The sequence below is a fragment of the Coccidioides posadasii genome, chromosome 3 (genome assembly GCF_018416015.2).
Source record: "Coccidioides posadasii str. Silveira chromosome 3, complete sequence".
NCBI lineage: Eukaryota > Fungi > Ascomycota > Eurotiomycetes > Onygenales > Onygenaceae > Coccidioides > Coccidioides posadasii.
This window is the reverse complement of record NC_089409.1, coordinates 2,785,557-2,808,278: the sequence shown is the minus strand read 5'-3', so window position 1 is coordinate 2,808,278 and position 22,722 is coordinate 2,785,557. Positions and strand designations below refer to the sequence as shown.

The following is a 22,722-nucleotide window of genomic DNA, read 5'->3' as shown; positions in this document are numbered from 1 at the left end:
CCAATCCGAACAAAGAGCCAATTGCGGCGTCGAGGAAGAATGGCAATGTCTGTCGTTGCGGGCTTCCCCCGTCGCTTATAGAATAGTTAAAAGTTGCAAAGAAACCGCTGTCATCTGCCAGGGCTTTGCTGGCTGAACCCGTGCTCCGCCAGCGCGAGTGGGCTGGACTTGCATGGCAATGGTGACAGCAGGTCGCGGTTTGTTGCCCTGGGCAGGGATGTGCTCGTCACCAAGCCTCGTTGATGTGTAATTTGCCAAGGCAGCGGTGATCCTATCCGAAACAATGCAGAGCCGAGTGGGCCAATGCCACCCAATCGAGTTGCGATAGTTACTGGGATTCTGTTACCAAATCGGAAATAGGATTTGCTCCCGCTGAAAGGACATATAAAGGATTACGAATCCCCCAGGTGAGGTTGTTTTCCTTCCATCTTTCCTCCCCCCCCCGTTCTGCAAAACAACACTGTTGCTCCCGTGTACAATATTATATATCTGTCGACGTCCTCTTTTCTCACTAAACCAACAAACGCGCTGCTCACCAAGCTTTCCGGCTTCCTATTCTCCGCCACCGTCACATAGCTGCTGTCTGTTTCGATCTCACACACACGTCGCCCAACATGCGTTTCTCCCTCGTCTCCGTCCTCGCCCTGGCCGCTGTTGGCCTCGCACAAGATGTGAGTTCTACCGGTTTTCCCTCATTCTCGATGTCGAGTCTAGCATATTTGCCCTTTTTGCTAACTTTTACACGCAGCAAACCGCCGCCCCAACCGGCACAAGCGTATCTCAACCCGCTGACACCGGGAGCATGACCTTCCTCCCAATCCCACCAACAGGAACTGCTCCAGGAGGCACCGGCACTCAGATCCCCGGTAACAGCACCATGACATCCCGTCAGACCGACACCGAGAGCCGCACTGTCAGTGGACCTACCGGAACCGGCACAGGTGCCCCAGGTACCTCTTCCTCCGAGGCTATGGCCCCAACCAGCGGTCCCCAAGCCGTTGGCTTCGGTCTCGGTCTCGGTGCTCTCGTCGCTGCTCTTCTTTAAACGACACCTCCTTTTTGTCAAGTTGATTGCCCGTATTTGGACACTCGTTCGCGTCAAAACAAAAATCGAAAAACAACATCCTTTTTTTGTGTACCATGTGGTCGAACGGTGCTAATATCGACTGTACTGGTCTCCGGACTAGGACATGATAATAAGAAAAAAAGAAAGAAAAAGGAAAGGAAAAAAAAGTAAAGCTGATTGACAAAATGAAGGGGGCCTTTTTTTTTTTCTTTTTTGTGGCAGAGAATGTGACATTGCTTCGAAATACCCTTTAATATTGTCTAATTTATGTACGCATTCAAGAACCCGGCGTTTTAGATTGCCATCCTCTTCATTTTGTTTTCTCCTGTACGGCTTTGACGGAATTTGTTCTCAACATGCTCACGGATTTGAACTATCGGCTGGAAATTAATAAATACCTCCATTGTAGCAAATCAATACATAGGATTATTACCTAGTGATTAGATGTTTCTCTGAACTGATGCAGGCAAAATGACGATCGACATTGATGTGTGCGCCTCTTGATTATCTCGCATTGAATTGTTTCGCCGGTTTGGAAACAATTCCTGATTCTCCATCCCTCTTTCATCCGGACACATGAGAGGCGTGCCACTCTGCCAAATCACAAGGGAGCATAATATTTTTTTCAGTTTTGCCTTTTTTTTTTTTTTTTTAAGCTTTTGTCGTTCTTTTCGTGATCTCCTATTCGAGGTCCAGCCCATGAATTTAGCATGACAAGTCCACGTCGCCAGGGGGAACGTCGCCGGCAGCCCTCCGTCTGGCGTCTGCATCCTGCCCGACGTGGTCGAGCCGTCTGCACGTCCGGAAACGCCCTAGCCAGTCACGTGATCACGGAACGCGCGCCCCGAGACGCGATTGCTCAGGCCTTCCCAGCCACGCGTTGGCCCAGCGAGCCTTAAGCTTTGGGCGTCGATCGGCGCGGTAGCTGGATCAACGGGGGGAGCATCAACAATCCAAGCAAAACAACCAAGCCGATGACAATCTCCCGACGTCGCCCGGGGAGCCAACTCCGCTCTTCACAATTTCTTTTCCCAGTTACAGAGTAATTATCCTGTTATTGTCGATCCAAAGGAGTCCTAACCCTGAATTTTGGTTTTTTTGGCATTGCTTGTTCCCCCAACCATCCAAGCAAATAAGCTCCCTTGTGAAACCAAGAGACACAGAAGTGCAATGGTAGCGACATTTTCTTATCACGGATTTTTGTTTTATGCAGCTACCAATAGCTATCCATACAGAAGGCTAACTTTCTCGTCTCATATTTACAGGCTTCTGGTTTTCGCAGACTGGCTGCAGACCATGCGTCTCTTCACAGCTCAGGCCTTCCGCCAAATTATTTCTTCCCCCCATCGAATGGCCAATCCTCCTTTCCGGATGATCTCAGACAGCTCACTATCCTTCTAGCTGGGCCCCCGGTAACGCCTTACTCACAGGGCCTATGGCGGCTTCATCTCCGCATCCCTGAAGATTATCCAAAAAGCCCGCCGAAAGCTGCATTTCGAACACGGATATGGCATCCAAATGTCGAAGAATCAACTGGCGCGGTGTGTGTGGACACCCTGAAGAGAGACTGGGAACCGAAATTAACACTGAGAGATGTACTCATTGTGGGTTTTCTTTCTTTCTCTTTTTTTTTTTTTTTTTTTTTTTTTTTTTTTTTTTTTTTTTTTTTTTTTTTTCCCCTCTTTTCATTCGGCGAACGGCAGTTACTTTTTGAGCTTCGTGTCTGACTCTTGATGAGACCATATCGTGCCTTTTGATACATCCTAATCCGGATTCGGCTTTGAACTCGGCAGCTGGGGCCCTCTTGCAGGATGATTATGAGGCATTCGCGCGCCAGGCGAAGCTAATGACATCCATACATGCCCCTGTTCCACAGGAGTTAAAAAGCCTTGCGCTGGAGGCGAAGAGAAGAGGTGAAGACCCAGAAACGAATCTAGACGAAATTCAAAATACAAAGAATTCGGCCCCTTCGCAGTCGAGGAATAGGCCAAGCTCATCCTCCGTGACTATGAAGAAGGACGTCACGTCGCATAATGCGCCGATGCCTAGCTCCAAGCTAGATATCAGACTCAAAAGGGATAGCTTGCAGGACCAAAAATTAAATGGCGGGCGGGAAGATGACTCAGATGAAGGCGATGACCCAGGCAGTGCATCCAAAGAAAATGACCCGTCGCTGTCACTGTCCCCTGTCACTTTCCCACCGCCGAGCCCGTGGAAGAGCGTCCTTGGCAAACGGCCGCTTTCCGCACTCACACCGCCCGAACCGGATGAAATGGTTGTGATTAATGACGATGAGGACGGTTTCAACGCTCTAAGCAATTCTGAGAGAAACATCGCGGCAAACGTAAACTACAGCGACCGTGGCCAGCGACAGACGTCACGGCGGAAATCTCCGAAAATCGCAGATCCGAGAAAAAGTCCAATTACTCCGGCTTCCCAGTTCCAGTCAACAGCCCGGCTGCAGCCTGCTTCCGAAACGGCTCATGCAAAGGGTCGAGCCGAGCAGCAACTAAGTCTAAGCGATGCTCACCCTGCAAATAACGAAACATCCAAGCCCGTAATCGGCAATACATCGCTAAAGAGCAACGTCATCATCACAAACTTGGCTCCTCGGGCCCAGCCACCATCCGCAACTACCGCGTTCATGCCCCAATATTTGAGAAGCCCCCTTTCTGGCGTCGGCATCATTTCATCCAAATCTCGACCATCCAAACCACCTCCTCCTGCCACCCGCAAGGTATCAACCAACAGTGTTAGACCGAAGCCGCGAACGGGGCTTAGACGGCTATAGTTCCCTATTTTCCTTTTTATCCTTTCTATTTACCAGCTACTTATGCTTTATTTTGCTTTCGTGTCCCTCCTTTCAGTCATGAAATAGCATGGGTGGTTTTTCTCAACAGCGATTATTTTCGTTAATGTATGTTGCACAGCGAAGCAGTTTTCAGTCCCAATGAAAACTTATGGTGAACGAAAGAAGTACAAGGGTGTAGCCGATGTCTGAAGAGTCGTCCTCGGATCTTACTTTAACGGTAGAAAGTTAAGAGCAGCAGATGATACTTGGAATAAGATAGCGAAGTAAGAGTAGATTTATGTACGCCCAAATTTTCCAATGATACTTGTAAATCGTGATACAGAGAATACAGCCGGCATTTCACATTGCCAGACATCATGGTGTAAGGCACAGAGTAGATCCGTAATATATTAATAGCATCTTAACACACTCTCTGCCCCCATCTCCATGTAATTTGCTCCTCAGGAATAATTAGGTTCTCTTTCCAAGTTGAAGACTAACTATTTTGAGAAAGAAAAACGAAATGAGGCTATGGTGTAGAGCCTGCTAGGATGCTGGGGATCCTTGACTGCAACCAAAAAATGTGAAAGTGATACCAACCCCTCTGCAGTGCACACAAATATGTATCCGACAAAGGGTCTGGGAAGACAGACCAGAAGTGACCATGGCAGATACAAGGTGTCTGCATGTGAAATACATATGTATACATACATGCAAGACTACTAATCTCCCTTTAGCATTTTCTAATAAGTTAGTTGTAGGAACATCAACGTCAATTACAATATATGCATATACCACAGGCGATTGAAAAGATACCGAGTTGATTCGCGTGTCACTGTATAAAATCAATTTTCAGGAACATGCAACTTGAAATAAGCATATAGACAAGCCACATGACAAATTCTGTCAAAGCAGCAGTACATGAACCACCAGTAATATTTTGTAGTCAATAGCAATCTGGGCCTGCTTCATGAATATTCGCTGTCAGACTACTAGACTTTTGAGTTTGCAAGAGTGAGAGTTCTTATTTCAACCCAATGCGGTAACAGGTGAGGTGATATGGCGATATGCGCAAGAAGCAACGGACCTGAACGCCAGCAGCTGGGAAACCTCATGAAATGCAGCATCAACAGAACAGTTCAAAATAATGAGTTTGGGGTAGCAAGTGGGCAACCAGTCGAGGAAAGTCTCCGCATATATGATGTTGACCATTCGTAAATGACCTAAGCAGGCAGAATAAGGGACTGTCGTTTCACAGTACACACTCAAAGCTATAAAGATACGCCCAGCTTGTCGTTACCGGCTTCAAAGCGCATATGGGTTCACCGACCTAATAGTAAGGCACCTATTTCGATACTGTAAGCTACAAACCCAGCAGCCTTTTTGGGTGGGTGAAGGTCAACTTACGGTGGACTCTTGCTAAGGTCAGTCTTTAGAATAATTGGCACTCTGGTCATTTCTGTAACATCCTGGATATATTCGCCATCTTCCTCGCGAAGTTTAAAGAGGTTGATATATCTCTCCTTGTTGGAAAGTTTGACCTCTGGAGCCTCGGCGGCGCTAATCGCTATTTTCGGATCGGATTGGGTCCGATGCGGCGTTTGAACATGGCCGTTTCTCGTTGGGGATGGTGGCATACTCTGTGTGGAGCGGTCAGCTGGCGAGTTGAGCGATACGCCTGCTGCCATTTCTGCCAATTCGGACATGTCATCCTCATCGTCATCGAAGAGAGCATCGACATCATCGGTCGACATGGTACCCGTTTCAGTTTGTTTCCTTTGCGCCTCCTCTCTTTCTCTGGCTCGCTGTCTGGCCTCCTCTGCTTGGCGAGCAGCAGCGGCAGCGTTCGCAGCTCGTGAACTTAGAGTAGGCTTTGGTCGTTCGTCTTCAGGAATGTAGGCGGAAGATGGTACGCCCTTCTCCCAGTATAGTTCAAGCACGCGTTCATCCTTGCGGAACTCAGCCTTCTTCAAAGGGAGCTGGTCACAATGTACTCGTTTTTCGAATCCATATTCTGGGATGAGCACATCAAAAGCGGATTCGTAAACACAAAGGACAATGCCCTCGCTGATGAGGTCACCTCCGATTTCCTGTCTTTTCTTGTCAATGATGCGGCAAGATTCGATGTGAACGCTCTGTTCCTGCGCATTCTGGGCAGAATCCTTCTTGTTGTTACAGTGATCGGCGGTTTTAGAGAGGTTTTCAATATCCTCCGGGAAGTCAGCGTTATTTATCATCGCATCTAACTGACGGTGGACAATAATATCCGCGTAGCGGCGCGACGGGTTAGTAAAGTGAGTGTAAAGAGGCAAGTTGAGGGTATAATGCTGTCGCTCTTCATCCCGGACGGTTCCGGCAACGTAATACTTCGCACGGCGCATAGCCTTGATCAGAAGTGTTTCCATGCCCTATGAAAAATTAATCAGCAAGGTTCATTTAAAGCTCTACACATGTTCACATACTTTCCGCAAGTCAACATCCTGGATTTTGAAAAGGCTGTTTTGCAGAGTTCCACTACTTGTGGAATCCATGTCGTACCCGAGCCTGGACATTCTATCAACAAAAGTTCCCAGTCTCCTGAAATTGGGAGATGCCTGGCGGCGAAGGAAAGCCTTCTGGGGGAAAGCTGTAAATAGCCGTTTAGCAACGAGGGAGTTTGTCTTGTGGCTTAATTCCTCCATAAGCTCGTGAGCTGTAGAAGACTCAAAAATATTATGCATGACAGGCACGTTCTCGTCGTCAAGTTGATAAAATAGTCTCAGCGGCGGCACATCTGCTGATCGATGACCGAAGCGGGCTTCTCTAAACTTCGACGCGATGCTCTGGAATCGGCGATTAGTCCCGTTATACCAAAGTGGGGAATGAATAATAAAGCACTCACGTTCAGCAGCTTAACTTCATCAAGGGTAGCGGCTTGAAGCTCAACTTCCTTGCCAGCAATAGCTGCATCGATCTCATCGTACGTCAATTTCCCTGAGCTCTTGATTATTCCTTTGCCAATCCAGGGTTCGTCCTCGACAGCGCCCGTCTTAGGGTCCACACGGAAGACAACGCTGACTGTCAAGCGATCTTCTCCCGGCTGCAAAGAGCATACTTCGCCTGAAAGACGAGGTGGAAGCATGTTCACAATGCGAGTCATCAAGTACACCCCAGTACCACGCTTCTTTGCCTCCCTGTCGACTAGAGAGTTGAACTTGATGAAATGAGTGACATCAGCAACGTGGAAGCCGATTTCGACTTTATCATCAAGCGATTTTACATGAATCGCGTTGTCCAATGCGTTCGAGCCGTTGGGATCAATGGTCAAGGTCCTCTCATCACGGAAATCACGACGCGAGGCGAGCGATGCGGCACTTTCACTTTCTAAAGACCAATTTTCAAATCCAACATTCTTCAAGACGGCATCGGAAAATTCATCGGAAGCAAAGTTGTTGTCTCTTAAAAGAGCGTCCGTTTCAACGTTCAAGTCGCCCATGGTGCCTAATTGCTCGACCAGAGTTCCGAATGGATGAAGAGAAGTAATAGGCCATCTCTTGATGGCAGCCACGAAGATGTTATTTGCGTAGTCCTGGTGCTTCTCCACAAAGTCTCTCGGAGCTTGCTCCGTGGGAATAGCGATAAGAGGCACACGCTTATCGGTAGGTTTGAACCAGACGATTTTTGGTTTGTCCTGTTGCCGCTCCTGCTGAGGTCGACTATGGCCACCATCTCTGGCTTGACGTTCAGCTTCTTGCTTCTCCTTTGTTGCCTGGCTACTTGGACGAAGAAGACCAAGCGAACCGGAGAACATCTGGCCAGGCACACGCTCTATCACAGCAACGACGTGACCCGCATACAATGGCTTGTGCTCATCGCTGATCTCATCCTCTTCGACAAGCAAAAGACTTTGTCCTTCAACTTCGACGTCATCATTCTTCTTTTGTGTTGGGCGCTGTCGAAGACTACCTCGCCGACGAATGCTTCCATCGGGAGCGATTTGAGAGTCTCCGTTTGTGACTGAATCGGATCTGCCTTTGTCAATTCCGGCGGAGCTGCCACTTCGAGTATCGGTGATATCCTTTCGCTTTTTCTTCTCTTCCTTTTCACGCTTTTGACTCCAGACTTCGTCCACATCGAGAAGTTCTACGGCGACAAGATCACCTTCAAGAGCTCTGTTTCTATCCTTGCTGCCACAGATAAAGATATCCGCATCAAGGTCAGGTGTAGTAACATAGGCATCGGACCGATTTTTCTTGTTGACCCGTAAGATACCAGTGACTAGCTGCCCGTCGTTGAGCAAGGCAGGCAAGTTTGCTTGAGGAAGATATGGGGTGAACAGGGTCTTTCGCTGTTGCTGCTGCTGTTGGGCCGCGAGCTGAGGGCTGATTTGTTGATTAGGTTGCAGTGACATATTTTGCCCGTTCAGCTGTCCGCCCTGCTGCATGGCCTGCAACTGAGCTAATTGAAGAGGCCCCAGATGCTGAGCACCGAAAAGTTGAGGTGGTGCCATGACGACCGGTCCTTGGGGCAGCTGGATGAGCTGAGGCTGTCCGGTATATTGGAAGGAACCAATAGAGCCAACGGACTGGTTTACAGAGCCCCGTACTCGGTGACCCGGCTGAAAACCACCTGCGCCTTGCTGTTGGTTGAAACCCCCCATGGAGCCTCTCTGCTGGTCTTGCGCCTGGCCCTGGTTGCCTTGTTGACGCCAATTGCTATCAAAATTCCTAGAGGCAGTTCGACCATGTCCTTGATGACTTGAGCGGCGTTGTCCGTCTCCGGGACCATCTCCAGTTTGGGGGAATTGGAATCCGCCAACTCCCCTGGCGGGAGGCCCACGACCATTACCAACGGCAAGAGACTGGCTGCGCATATGAGCACCGGCACGGATATTCCCAGCCCGGTGGACCCCCAAGCCTTGTGGGGCTTGCGGCGTGGTGCTCGTGGCAGCGGTGCCCGCTTTTTCTTCGGGCGTGGAACTTCTTTCACCCTGGCCTGAACTAGAGGCGCCCGAAGAGCCGGGTATTGGAAATTGGAAGCCGGAAGTAGTTCGTTTCTGTTGTGCTAGTTCGGCAGCTTTTCTGGCTTCTGGAAGAGCTAAAGAGTGGCGACGTTGGTGTCCACCACCAGGTGCACCCCGACCACGACCTTGACCGCCATTCTCGCGACTTTGACTCGATTGGGTTTGGCCTTGCTGGCTGAACTCGCCGTAAGCTGACCCGGAGGAGGGAGCCGGGGGGGGACCCATTCCAACATTAGGCATAGCAGATTGGTTGCGGCGATGCGATGGTTGATTTGGATTGTTCATGGGAACGCCGAGCTGTTGTTGCTGGACTTGCGGAAACTGGAACGCATTTCCATGAGATGGCATGTTAGGGATGCTACCTTGGCCTTGAATACCGGTTGGAGAGTAGGCGTTAGTCATGTGCTGCAGCGGTTGTTGGGGCTGTAGATATCCCATGTTAACGTATTGTTGGTGAGTTGCAGCGATCTGCTGCTGTTGCTGCTGAAGCAGCTCTATCTGTTGCTGTAAAGCTAATTGCTCCACTGATTGAGATGTCAGCCGCAGCTGCGCATATATACAGGTCTCTAGGGATTTATAGGGCACTTACTCATAAGAGGAGTAAGCTCTGATGGGCTTCTCCGATGGGCGATATGCAGCCGTCTACCAGTGGGACCTGGGATCCCAGACTGCCCTTGTTGATCCATAATTGCGATGCCACTGGAGCAAAAGCAAAGTTATGCTGACAAGCTATTCAGGATACTTCAATGACGAGACTCGATCCTGTCAGAAAAAAAAAAATGACTCGAGGTCAATGAATGGCTGTTTTAAGAGGCTTTCCTTTTTCGAGTGAGATGCGAATTAATCGGTATTCTACGGAGGAAATACGACGCAGATGTTAGCCTAGACAAGAACCCCGAAATGAGAGTTGATTGAACAGACTCACAATTTACTCAAAAAGAGATAGAATAAACCGTTGCTGGATAGGTTCACCTAAATGACTAGACGGGCGGAGACGGGATACGACGGTCTCACGGAGCGGGCAGTCTGGTGTGAGCCGGGGAGGAGGGGGGAAGAGGGATGGAAAAGGATAGTTGTTTGTCAGAACTCGGCAGCCTTTCTTGATCCGACTGGATCGGACTGGACTAGTTTGGTTGTTTGTTTGTACGCATCCACTGGAGGGGTGGAAGGAAAGGACGGCGTTACCCAGCGAAGGGGGAAGGACCGAGACACGCCCACGCTGCGACTGATTGGGAAAGCGCAGACACTGCTGTTGTTGGTGGAAAGCACGAGTTAGACCCAATGAGCAGAAAGCAGCGAGTCACCGCAGCGGTTGCCCGAGTGGGGAATTTGCTGATATGCGATGGGAAAAAGAGACGCAAAGACAGCGATAGAGAGAGAGAGAGAGAGAGCGAGACAGGCTGCGGGAGTTTTGGGCATGCGTGGGACAGCTAGAGCTCTGATAATGAGGGAAACATGTAACAGGCAAAAGGACAGGCTTAAGGACAGGGAACAGCCGGCAACGGAGAAAAGAAAGCAAGATTACAAAAAAGGAAAAATGGAATTAAGAAACAGTACAGCTGGAAGAAGGGAAATATACGACGAAGAGAGGAGAGGGAGAAGGGAGGAGAGAGAGAGAAGGGGAGAGAGAGGGAGGGATGACGCTCTGACGCTCTGGAGGTGGGCAAAAGAGGGCGGATGGGGGGAATGGGAAAGGAAGGAAGAACGGCCAAACAAGGATGCCAGGCGAACTTGCTGTGAAGAGATGGCGAAGGGGGGGATTTGTTTGGCTGTTCCCTCCACTCGAGCCAGCGAGGAAGCGACGGCCCAGCTTGGGCCTCTTTAGGGGCACTCACCGTTTCGGGCTTAGCGTGCTTCTGGGCTCCACCGGCCGGGTGAGAACGCTTGTACGTGTTGGGACTAGTGCGGCAATGCGCGTGACTCCAAGAGGCGCTAGGCCTATTCGGGGTGAGAGCTTCCCTGGCGCTGTGATCGCGCCGGCGAACACTGGCTGGTCAGCTTGCACGAGATCGAAGGACGCTGTGGCGTTGGAGCACCCTGCATCAAGCGGAGACGAGAGACTGCGCTGTTCTGTAAGACGAACGTATCAATAATCAGGCTGCTAGAGAACTGATGACTGGGTAAAGAAAGATCGGGGGAGGATCGAAAACGCAGGATCGTAGCGAAAAAAAAAAAAAAGAAAAGCAAACGTGGCGGGCAGGTGGATTAGAGAGGAAAAAGAGAAGAGTCGTTTTTTAAAGGTTGCCGCGTTCTTATGGTTTTCTCTCTCCCCACCCCCCGCGATGCTGGAAGATGATGAGTGAATGACGCCGGTTTGACTTCGACAGCAACAAGCGGTAGACTCTGCAAAGGCGAAATGGTGATGTAAAGCCAACCAGAGAACAGCAGAAGTGCATTAGCAACAGCAGCGTTTCAGCTCTTTGGTTCCGTGGTTTCCCACCCGCTATTGGCTTTGAAGTCTGTCCGCAACCACAAAAAAATATAGTCTTTTGGCATACCCTTATCCATCCGTCCCCCCAACACCCGCCGCGGCCCTCTCACCCTGTCTGTCCTGTCTTCTGCTGACAACCTTGACCTTCTGTTGCCGTTGGCGCTTAACTCCAGCTGTTTCCAGATGGGGTTCTCTCTTCTTTAGCGCGACTCGACAGAGGTGGATTGAAGATTTGCCGCTGACCAGGCGCTTGCTTGCTTGCAACCTGTAAATACTCATGACGTCCTCTCCCACGAGCCATCCGACGTTTTACTAACCGGTTGATCCGTTGTTTTACAGGTCCATTCCCTTTTCTGCCTGCAGATTTGACTTTCGGGTTGTCCCTTGACCTGCACACGCCGTCGGCCCTCTACATAATAACAAAATCGTTTGTTATATAAAAAGATTTTATTTAGCAATTTCGCGCAGGACCAGCCGGGGAGCAGCAGTGTTGCACAAGAAGGCGGTGTTGGCTCGAGCTGTCCGCCCCTTCATTGATCGTAAGGTGGTCTGTGGGCGTGCGCTCGTTCAAGTCAACGGAACTTCTCGTCCTTTCAAACCATCGAGATGGTGAAGGGGAGGGAAATTGCTCGACGTCCGTAGCTAAAAGAAGAAAAAAAGAATTTCTCGCCCAATCTAAATCAGCCTGTTTGCTTCTCACAATCATTTGTGTCTATAGCTCCTGTCTCTTGTCCCTTAACCATTGATGTCACCGTGTACCTTGCACCTCCTAGCACCCTCGCAGTTATCCGTTCTTTGACCCTATACTCTTTTTTTTTTTTTCCGTGGCCACGAAACCTCTACACATCTGAACTACTCATTCGACCACGGGTGCTCCTCTTTTCATCTCATATCCGGTCAGCATGGCTCGCACCAAAGGGCTGCTGGACAGTCCTTCCAAGCAGCTGATGCAGGACCTCATCAGAGACCTCGAGCAAGTGCGTCTACATAATTCGGAGCTCAAGAGGGTTAAACAGTACGAGCGACGATCATTCTACGAACGCCTCGACCAAATTGATCGCGAGAGGGAAGAAGTCCACAATGCAGCTTTGAGTGCCGCCGCCGCTAAACGGGACCAGTTACGACGAGAGGCGGAGGAAACATTACACCAGCATCTACGAGCCGCCGAAGAAGAGCGTAGACGCAAAGAAGAGGAGGAGCGGAGGAGGAAAGAAAAAATTGAACGTGAGAAAGCTGAAAAGGAGCGTCGTGAACGGGAAGAGGCCGCTCGACGGGAGGCTGAGAGGAAAGCGAGGGAAGAGCAGAGGAGACGACAGGCCGAAGAAACTGAACGCATTCGGAAAGCTAAGGAAGAAGCGGAGAAGAAAGCCCGTGAGGAACGTGAGGAACGTGAGCGTCTGGAACAAGAGAAGAAGAAACAGGAGGAAGAGAGGCTGAAGGTACAGAAGGAGCAGGAGAAAAAGGTCGCAGAGCAAAAGAGACCGGAAATTCGAGAATTTCTCGGTGAAACCCGGCGCACACCGCAAGAGGTGACTGAGCACAAACGATACCTCGAATTACACAAACACCTTAAGCAGTTCAGAAAGTACATGGTCGACGAGACCAAGAAGAACCCGGTTCTTAAGCAGCATATGGGAGACATGCGCCGAACAATCAAAAAATGTGTCGGCCAGCTGTTAACCAACGATACAGCGGCCAACAGAACTCCAGTAGGTCCACTTTTACCCTTCAGTTGACATGATATATCGGCTCTAACCCTTGTCTAGACCAACGAGATTGTCACCATCCTCAAGAAAGCTTCGGCCCTACAAGAACCCTCCATCGACATTCGCCAATTTATCGCCTTCCCACCACCTCACGTTGTGAACGAAGAGAGCAAGGTTCCCGCGCTACTAATATACCTTCTCAATATATTTGCTAAGGCAATAATAGCCCAACTAGTGGCCGAAGCTGGCGTAACGCCGAAATGTGCCGGTCCCCTTGGAGTCCTCACTGCCCAAGTCTTTTCTATGGACGCATTCGTCTACAAAGGTTGCTCCATGATCGACATCCTGCTCGCGAAGTATCACGTCGTATGCCCCGTCCTCTGGGGCTTCTACGGCAGCGAATCCACCCAGACAGGTAAAACAGCACTAGGTTGGTGGCGAGACGAACCAGACGGGCCTTTCGTCTCCCGACAGGTCCACGAGGAACGCATGATCGGCCTCGGAGCCGGATTCGCAGCGATATCCCTCCGAGACTTTTCCAAAACTTCTCGCCAAAACCCGCTACCGAACACACACTTTTGGAAAGCACTTTCAATCATTGTTAACGTTCCTCCAGAGGAAATTCAGGATACCCATCTGACGGTGTTAGGTGCGATGTTGAAGTTTTCTGCGCAGAGGGTTGTTGGATTTTGGGGTGATTTGGGTCTTTTGGCATTGAGACATGCAATCGTGACGTTCCCGTCATCGCTCTCGAAAAAGTCGAGCGCAAGGTCGTCGGTGGAGATCTTGAGAGACCTCTACGCGCGAGAACATTGCATTCTTATTTGAAAGATTGAAGCTAACTAAGTTGCGGCAATCTATTCCAGCTACCTACCACATTATTTGAAATGTGATACCCTTGGAAACGGGCCGACGAATGAGTCTGGGCTGGCCTGTGGTATGAATAGTTTTTGTGTACGATCCATCTATGGCATCTGACGGCCTTCGATTTGGGTAATGTAAGAAAAATCGGCTGGATTGGGAGATCCGCGAATGGCGCTAATGTGCATCGCCCTATGTGACGTTGCCAAAGCTGCACGTATGGATATTACGATACATTATTCCCAAAGCATATAAACGAAATCTAGATAGTATCGCATCAGGGAAATACTTGTTGATAATCCCCGGCACGACTCTGCAAATATATTGTTCTAGCTTCAAGGGTGAGATTCAAAGGGGACCGGTTCCTTATAGCGCGCCAGCCCTTGATAATGTGTGTATGTACTCCGTACGGAGTATATAATAAATAGGGCTTCCAACAGCCAGGCGGGCCAAGATTCTTCAAAATTCCAGACTGACGGGTATTTTGGGGAATTTTAAGCGCCTGACTATGTACGGGGCAGCTTATGTAAGTGTGGGTCGCAGCCAGCCATCCGTCCCAGCCAGCCAATCATCGCCCGTGGCAGCCTGCTGTTGACCGTTCGGGAAACGAGCTCCAACTGTGCGCTGCGCAACGGGTTTAAAAGGACAGAGACGACCGCCCTCCCCTCGCTTCGTGCTCTTCGTCTTCCCAGCACCTCTTCAGTCGTTTGCCATGCCCCTTCGCTGCCTCTATTCCCCCCAATTGAGTTGTGTTTTGGTTATTAAACGCATTGCATCTTTCCAGCCTTCTTACGCGAGCTATCTTACAATTCAATCTGCAGTTGTTCTGAGTTGACGTCACGTCATGCCTGCGGTCTTCAAGAATAAAACCGTGGTCCTGAGCGGCACCTTTCCAGGTTATAAACAGGGTCAGTACCGGCGGATTGCTTCGAACCGGAGCTGCTTGATGTTCGAATTGCTAAATCTCTTGATGGCGTCGATATAGCCGACCTAAAGAATTTAATTGAGACCAATGGCGGAACATTTAGCGCGAAGGTGACGGATGACTGCACTCATCTTGTCTGCACCCAGAAGGAGTTCGAAAACAATGGCACCAAAAGTAGGTTCCCGACACCCAAACCCCCCCCCCCCCAAAAAAAAAAAAAAAAAAAAGAAAAAAGAAAAATGTCAAGCAACGAAAAGGAAGCTGCTGCTCCATTTTTAGATGCGCGCATATCTACAGCAGTTTGCCCCATACAGACTATTGCAATTAAGAGCCAGCAAGTAGCTAATGAAAAACCAAAATTAGATAAACAGGCCTCCTCCGTCACTGGAATCAGCATCGTTTCATCGGCCTGGCTATTCGAGTCAGTTTCGTCCAAAAAATGCAAAAAGGAATCCGAATATCTCTGGTCCACGCTGAATAAGACCCAGGCTGCTGCGACTTCCGCAGCAAATGGTACCGCCGATGCCACGGCTGCCAGTAATCCGAGGCGTTCCGCCCGCAATTCGCAGGCCCAAGCTCAATCACAAACTCAACCACAGCCTCAGCCTCAGCCTCAGCATCAGACAAAATCCCAAGCAAAAGCGCCAAAGAAGAATAACAAGCGCGCCTTAGATTCCACTACTGGTGGTACTATCACAGACACTGCACAAGCCGACACAGAACCGCCCGCAAAGAAGAAAAAAGAGACAAAAGCAGAGACTCAGAGGAAGATAGATATCCCTGTTGATTCTGGTTTCTCAAATAGACGTATGATTTGCAATTGACCGATATGGAATGGGATATTGAACTGACGAGCGACTAACAGAGAACTATCATGTTTACGTTGATCCGGACGGTCTTATATATGACGCAGCGCTGAATCAGACAAACCGCATGAACAATAACAACAAGTTCTACTTTATTCAGATCCTTGAGCCAAACGATATGAGTGGCCAATATACGACATGGATGCGCTGGGGAAGAGTGGGAGAGTTTGGTCAGTCGTCTTTTTACAAAGACCAGAGCTTGGAAGCAGCCATATCGACCTTTGGGAAAAAGTTCAAAGATAAGTCCGGCCTTTCTTGGAAAAATAGATTCGATAGCCCAAAGGCTGGTAAATACATGTTCCTTGAGCGTGATTATGAGGTCGAGTCCGAGGATGAGAAAGAGGAAAAGGTTAAGAAGGAAGACGAAGAAGAGGAAGAGGTCGACGTGAAGATGGCAGAGTGCACGTTGTCAGAGCCGATACAGCACGTTGTCTCCCTTATCTTCAATCAGTCGTATTGGGCGAACGCTATGGCTACCTTGGATTACGATGCCAACAAACTCCCTCTTGGAAAACTCAGCAAACGGACGCTCCAAAAGGGATTCGAGCTCCTGAAGGACCTGTCAGATATGGTGAATAACGGACAGTTTCATGGAACGGCGCTCGAAATCATCAATAACCAGTACTTTACCGTCATACCGCACGCGCTTGGCCGCGGCCGTATTCCATTAATTAACAACGAGCGGATGATCAAAAAGGAGATTGCACTTCTTGAGGCATTGACAGATATGGAGATTGCAAACGAAATTCTGAAAGGCTCGAAGAAGAGCGACGCGGCCGACCCTATTCATCCGCTTGATCAACAATTTGCTGGGTTGGGACTGCAGGAAATGACGCCTTGTAAGATTTGCAGCTCCTTTCGCTAAGCATGCTTGAAATGCTAACTTTGACGAAATTAGTGGATCCTGAGGGAACAGAATACAGACAGCTCGAGGATTATCTGATTAAGACACACGGTGATACTCACTACATTAAGTACAACGTAAGACACCCATCGCTACGCGTCCGTTGGGATCCTATTCGGGTAGAAGGCTAATTTACGCAGCTAAAATACATTTTCCGGATTGAACGCAAGGACGAGAATGATCGTTTCCTGAATTCACCCTATGCTAATATCAAAAACAGCAATCGGCGGCTCTTGTGGCATGGCTCACGTACAACCAACTATGGTGGTATCTTGAGCCAAGGGCTGCGCATTGCTCCTCCGGAGGCGCCGGTCACAGGCTATATGTTCGGCAAAGGCGTTTACTTTGCAGATATTTCCAGTAAATCGGCCAACTACTGCTGCCATCACAACAGTGGCAATACAGGTCTCCTACTTCTCTGTGACGTGGAACTTGGTGATCCGATGTTGGAACTGACACACTCCGATTACCACGCGGGCGACCGTGCAAAGGATGAAAATAAATTGGCAACACTAGGCATGGGTCGCACTGTTCCATATGGCTGGAGAGATGCTGGTTCCGTGCATGAGGACCTTGCTGGAGTGCTGATGCCAGATACGACGGAAGCTCCTCGCTCTTGCGATGATGGTCAGAATCGGAGTTTGTATTACAACGAGTACATTGTTTATGATGTGGCTCAGATCAGGATTAAGTATTTATTTTGCGTTGGTATGTCGTGATTGGAAAGTCATTAGAATTATTTTCAGCCCCAACTCTTGGATCGGTTATTAAGCATGGAGCTGGTGTCTCAACTTTGTTTCTGGTGTTAGTTAAATTTGATGCGTTTCAAAATATTTTCCATGATACCCCGTACCAAGAGCACAGCCCGAGCTTTCTCTGGGCGGACTTAAGAGACAATTGTCTCTGGGATTCCGATTTTCCTTTGGATCCCTTGTTTATGTTGCGTCCTTGCGACCGGGTAACTCTTCGCCCCCATTCCCGTCCAAATCAATTCTAACAGGTCAAACCCTTGCCATCAACCAACCGGGGTAAGGTTCCCCGCTGGCAGGGGTATACGAATATGCGCGCGACACTGGGAAGCCGTTAAAAAATTTCAAAGCAAATAGGCATTCACGTTGATACATGGATTGGGAAACCGATATTCCACCATGTTTCTTATTCGCTAAAGAGCAAAAAGTGTATGTCAGCCCGCCTCCTCAACACGGGATTGAACACACCCGCAAAATTTCCAGGGATGCATTTCGAATCCCTGTTGTCCAACACCGCCGCACAGGGGTGCAAGATAAAGTTTAATGTCTTATTCTCCATATCAGAAGCTGAATGCCACCCTAAGGCGGGGTCAAGCTTCATGAAGCTTTTCCTAGGCGAGAATGGCAACTTGTTTACCCTAATGATCTATCAATTCTCATTGCCCTTCATATGAAGGCATAGTGGCTGGTGCAGGGCTACCTCCACACTTGTGCTACTTGAGCTTGTTTGTGTTCCTCGTCCGCATCGGTACGCAAGCCCTGTATTCCGTATGGAATGTAAAAAGCGGATTACTCCGTACCCCTGGAGTTATACGTCCCATGGATCGGCAAGTCTGTCCCGCACCGAGTAGCAGCAGAAATATGCGTTTCCCGCGACTTAAATATAAGTCTTCATCCCCAGGAGTTTAGTTGTTTCGATCGATTGTGTCTCTCCCCCCAACACTTCTTTATTTTTCAAGGGTGCTATATATTGGCGCTTTCTACATCGTCTGAAAGGAGATTTTTGTTTGAAAGAAGGGCCCAAAGACCGGCCAGAATGCGCGTGTCGACGCGTCTTTCGCTTCCTATCCTACTCGTTCGGACTGTTGCTGGGAAGTATTTCCCACCAACGCCAGAAGGTGTCAGGGTGGTGAACTCCAGGTACGATGAAGATATTAAGATATCCTATAAAGAAGTATGTCGAGCATCCCGCTGCTCTTATTGGAGGGATTTACCGTCCAATTCTGACCAAAGCGAATTTAGAACGATATCTGTGAGACGACTGAGGGAGTCAGGTCTTATACCGGATATGTCCACCTACCACCCCATACATTGGATGACGTCAATGTCGACCAAGACTACACTATCAATACTTTTTTCTGGTTCTTCGAGTCCCGCAAAGATCCGGCAAACGCCCCATTGTCGATATGGATGAACGGCGGCCCTGGTTCGTCTTCCATGATCGGCCTGTTCCAAGAGAACGGCCCATGCTTCGTCAATGATGATTCTAATTCGACTTATTTGAATCCTTGGTCGTGGAATAACGAGGTGAATATGCTGTACATTGATCAGCCAAATCAAGTTGGTTTCAGCTATGACACGTTAACAAACGTCACCCGCAATACCGTCGCTGAGGAGAGTGAATGGCAAGTTGCAGATTTTTCTCAGGGAGTGCCTGAGCAGAACAATACATTCTTCGTTGGCACCACGAGTTCTCAAAACTCGCGTAACTCTGCAAACTCTACCATGAACGCTGCTCGTTCTCTGTGGCATTTTGCCCAGGTGTGGTTCCAGGAATTCCCAGAGTATAGGCCGAATGACGACAGGGTGAGTATCTGGACTGAGTCCTATGGAGGTCGGTACGGTCCATCTTTTGCTGCCTTCTTCCAAGAGCAAAATGAGAAGATTAGGAATGGGACTATCACAAGAGATGGAGAAATGCACCTCATTAATCTGGACACTCTCGGCATTATCAACGGCTGTGTCGATCTGCTTATCCAAGCGCCGTCCTACCTCCATTACGCCTACAACAATACCTATGGAATCCAAGCTATCAACGAAACTGTTTTCAATACTGGGCTTGAAGATTGGGAGAAACCCGGAGGCTGTCGCGATATGATCAATAACTGTCGACAACTCTCTGCTGAAGGCGACCCATATATGTACGGAAATAACCAAACGGTTAACGAGGCCTGTATGAGAACAGAACAATACTGCGGTGAGCACGTCGAGCTGCTATATATTCTATATGGCGATAGAGGAGTTTACGACATCGGTCATCCCAGTGCCGATCCCTTCCCGCCAAATTATTACCTGGGATACCTGAGCCAGGCGCATGTGCAAGCTGCCATGGGTATTCCCGTTAATTTTACAGTGTCATCCACTGCTGTTTACAGCGGGTTCTCTGCGACTGGGGACTATCCAAGAAACGATGTCCGTGGTTATCTTGAAGATATTGCTTATCTTCTAGATTCAGGGGTCAAGGTTGCTTTGGTCTATGGAGATCGAGACTATATATGCAATTGGATCGGAGGCGAGGAGGTCAGTCTTGCGATTGACTATTCTGAATCGGACATGTTCAGGTCCGCGGGTTATACAGATATCCAGGTAAATTCTTCCTTCGTTGGAGGACAAGTCCGGCAGTATGGCAATTTCTCGTTTTCGAGAATTTACCAAGCTGGCCACGAGGTCCCCGCTTATCAGCCAGAAGCATCGTACCAGGTGTTCCAGCGTATCCAATTCAATAAAGACATTGCAACTGGCACAATTGATACGGCCCAGAGAAGAGACTATGGTACCTCCGGCACAGAGTCAACCTTCCATATAAAGAATGATCCACCTCCGGATCCCGCCCCTCAGTGTTATATCCTCGAACTTTCCACATGTACTAGAGAGCAGGTCGAGAAGATTAGAAGCGGAGATGCCCTGATCAGGAATTACATTTTGATTGAAGATGGTGCAACTCCAACTGGGACCGGTACAGCACCGTCAGCTACTGCTACTGGTGCAGGTGCCAGAGCCGGTTTCTCGGTGGGCTTGCTCAGCTTTGTGACTATGGTTCTTGGTATCTCTTTTGCATGAGGATGATGCTTTGTTACCTTTCGCTATTTCTTTATACATATTCGGCTTCAATTAGTTAATAATTTCAAATTCTTGGACATTTTCATCCGTCACTCTTATTCAACTTCCCCCAATCAGTTGTTATTATAAAGCCTCTTCCATATGTGGTGGTTTGAATTCACTTACTCAGGCTTAATGACTGTCAACTGCCGTAAGTTAAAAGCTGATAGCCCAGTGAATGCCTTCCGGTCCTTAATGGTAGCATCAGGCTCGGCATCCTAATGCTTTCACTGTAGCATCTAGTGATCTACTTTATAGCAGTGAATTCACTACATTACTTAAGCCGTTTAGGTGAGAAGCGATACTGTGGATGGCTATATAAGCACTCTGCTTTCTCGCCTCCCTTTTTACTCTTCTTTCTCTAAGAATGTCATATACATTGCTCAATTTTCAGGGAGCCAGCTGCTCTGAGATTCTTAATCTTTTCATAAATACATATCTCAACAGCAACAACACCAGCCAGGCCATATGCAAGAATCTCAGGCCAATGACATTTTGTTATGATTCTTTCAAGATCCACAGACTATGCCCTTGGAGATGCAATAATCAGGCCACTGCAACCATGAAAAAAATGAGGTTTCAGGAACAACCTAATGCAAGACAAAGAATTGTGAACCTATAATCAATATTGCAATTCATTGAGCATACCAACGTCGGGCAAGTGGGACTATAATCCATCAAGTCATGACTCTCGAGTCACCTGGTGTTTTCGTGGTTTGCTTGGTTTTATATACACCTCAGGATTTCTCAGGATATTACTTTACCAGCATATAAAATTGTTCCTATGAAGCCATCGGAATTATCAACCCAGTACGTCAGAATTACTAAACGGCGACGAGCCTTCTCTTGTTTGTACGAAGCCCAATAAATGGGCGAGATGTTCGCGCTGCCAGAAAAATGATAAGACGTGCGAATTGACTCCACTGGCTCTTCGCCACACGATTGCTGCTATGCAGCGACTTTCTGTCTCTTGTAAAAATTGTTCGTGACAAGGATTATCGAACTCGAATGCATGCCTTGATTTCTTCCATCAATGCTTATTTCCGATCCGTTGGTATCTTTCTAACCGCCACGCCGCGAAAATGCAATGCTGATAACTAACGCGTACAACGATATTGCCTGACATTGACCAGTTGATTACTGATGCTGATCTGCGTCGAAAGTATGATATTCCTCACGAAGACGTAGAAGCCTACGGACGACATCAATGGCGGACTCTGGGACCTGAAGTGTACGAGGATGCTCATACACTTCACGTTATAAGGGCGACGCGGATCAGCAGCGTCGAAAGTATGATATTCCTCATGAAGATGTAGAAGCCTACAGACGACATCAATGGCAGACTCTCGGGCCTATAGCCATGTCAGAACAACAAGAAAAAACAGATGAAGATGCACTTACATCACAACAAGTATGGGTTTAACACTCTAAGCAGTGGGCACAGGATTCTTTCTCAGCATCTCACACACAAGGTTCTTTCTTGTCTAGACAGTCTGTGAACATCAAATATATACAGATGGAACAAGGAAATACATCCTCCTCATTATTAGAGATGGGATCCTTAGTCAAAGATATGATAATGAGAACAAAAGCTAAAGAAAATGATGATGCTTGCATCAAGATGTGATAGAAGAAAAGAAGAAGAATGAGAGCAAAGAAGCCTCGTATTTATATCTGCACCACAACACCCTAAAGTAGTTAGATCTATAACTTGTTGGTAAACAACATGACAACAGACAACAGACAACATAGCAACCAAACAAGCTAACAAACAAAGAAATGATTAATGTTCTATAATGAAGGATGTCTACTGCAACTGGCAGCAATGTGCATGCAGGATGTCTATATAGACAAGCAGTAGAAATGCAGAAGCTTGCACATTCAAGAATCTACAATACTCCACCAATGACAGGGGAGCTACAACAATGATGTACAAAAAATCACTTCAGTGGCCCTATGTCTTGAAGTTCAAGGCCTCTGGGGGGAGGGGATAGTGTTACAAATGTAGGCCAAGGCCAACCAAGCATTGGATGATGTTGAATGTTCAGAGGAACTCATATGACCCCCAACTCTGAATGTATAAGGGTCACACAATTCACACAGATTATGGGAACCTCAGTGTTCAGTCTCCTAGTTAGAGGACCCCTATGTTCTACACACGACTCCCTCCCATCAGTTGTGGGCATCAGACCTACTTAGCTCTTTCGTACCCTATATCCTGGGAAAACCCATGTACCCTACGTCCGGTTCTCTAACATTTATTTTCCCTTCCACGGCCCCTGTGGAATCCTGGCGCCAACTTGCAACATCGCGAAATCCTTG

At 48.4% G+C, this 22,722-nt stretch overlaps 6 protein-coding genes across 6 annotated transcripts; 5 read left to right on the top strand and 1 right to left on the bottom strand.

Moving 5' to 3' along the window:
* Positions 1–614: 614 nt before the first annotated feature.
* Positions 615–1,045, top strand: D8B26_005863 (uncharacterized protein; the record flags this gene model as incomplete). Its single annotated transcript, XM_003070106.2, has 2 exons — positions 615–671; positions 749–1,045. 2 exons carry the CDS (start codon positions 615–617, stop codon positions 1,043–1,045), a joined length of 354 nt encoding a protein of 117 aa, XP_003070152.1.
* A 1,191-nt stretch (positions 1,046–2,236) lies between these two features.
* On the top strand, positions 2,237–4,164 carry D8B26_005862 (uncharacterized protein; the record flags this gene model as incomplete). Its single annotated transcript, XM_003070107.2, has 3 exons — positions 2,237–2,239; positions 2,332–2,670; positions 2,805–4,164. 3 exons carry the CDS (start codon positions 2,237–2,239, stop codon positions 3,855–3,857), a joined length of 1,395 nt encoding a protein of 464 aa, XP_003070153.2. The 3' UTR covers positions 3,858–4,164.
* A 418-nt stretch (positions 4,165–4,582) lies between these two features.
* D8B26_005861 (uncharacterized protein) lies at positions 4,583–11,559 on the bottom strand. Its single transcript, XM_066125019.1, has 7 exons — positions 10,695–11,559; positions 9,785–10,108; positions 9,449–9,711; positions 6,739–9,383; positions 6,320–6,679; positions 5,265–6,265; positions 4,583–5,202 (listed from the first exon to the last, which is right to left on the bottom strand). Exons 3-7 carry the CDS (start codon positions 9,543–9,545, stop codon positions 5,163–5,165), a joined length of 4,143 nt encoding a protein of 1,380 aa, XP_065981100.1. The 5' UTR covers positions 9,546–9,711; positions 9,785–10,108; positions 10,695–11,559; the 3' UTR covers positions 4,583–5,162.
* Positions 10,970–14,163, top strand: D8B26_005860 (uncharacterized protein). The gene is made up of 2 exons (XM_003070109.2): positions 10,970–12,999; positions 13,057–14,163. The coding sequence occupies exons 1-2, from the start codon at positions 12,193–12,195 to the stop codon at positions 13,822–13,824; spliced, it is 1,575 nt and encodes a 524-aa protein (XP_003070155.1). The 5' UTR covers positions 10,970–12,192; the 3' UTR covers positions 13,825–14,163.
* Positions 14,164–14,701: 538 nt separating this feature from the next.
* D8B26_005859 (uncharacterized protein) lies at positions 14,702–17,271 on the top strand (the record flags this gene model as incomplete). Its single annotated transcript, XM_003069394.2, has 6 exons — positions 14,702–14,765; positions 14,843–14,956; positions 15,146–15,589; positions 15,648–16,487; positions 16,547–16,629; positions 16,693–17,271. 6 exons carry the CDS (start codon positions 14,702–14,704, stop codon positions 17,269–17,271), a joined length of 2,124 nt encoding a protein of 707 aa, XP_003069440.1.
* A 1,066-nt stretch (positions 17,272–18,337) lies between these two features.
* D8B26_005858 (uncharacterized protein) lies at positions 18,338–20,436 on the top strand (the record flags this gene model as incomplete). Its single annotated transcript, XM_003069393.2, has 2 exons — positions 18,338–18,475; positions 18,544–20,436. The coding sequence occupies 2 exons, from the start codon at positions 18,338–18,340 to the stop codon at positions 20,359–20,361; spliced, it is 1,956 nt and encodes a 651-aa protein (XP_003069439.1). The 3' UTR covers positions 20,362–20,436.
* Positions 20,437–22,722: the final 2,286 nt, after the last annotated feature.

Coding starts and splice junctions, on each gene's coding strand:
- D8B26_005861 (XM_066125019.1), bottom strand. CDS start 9,545: ATGGATCAACAAGGGCAGTCTGGGATCCCAGGTCCCACTGGTAGACGG. Junction 9,384..9,448: donor AGAGCTTACTCCTCTTATGA/GTAAGTGCCCTA, acceptor CATCTCAATCAG/TGGAGCAATTAGCTTTACAG. Junction 5,203..5,264: donor GACCTTAGCAAGAGTCCACC/GTAAGTTGACCT, acceptor GTATCGAAATAG/GTGCCTTACTATTAGGTCGG.
- D8B26_005860 (XM_003070109.2), top strand. CDS start 12,193: ATGGCTCGCACCAAAGGGCTGCTGGACAGTCCTTCCAAGCAGCTGATG. Junction 13,000..13,056: donor CAGCGGCCAACAGAACTCCA/GTAGGTCCACTT, acceptor ACCCTTGTCTAG/ACCAACGAGATTGTCACCAT.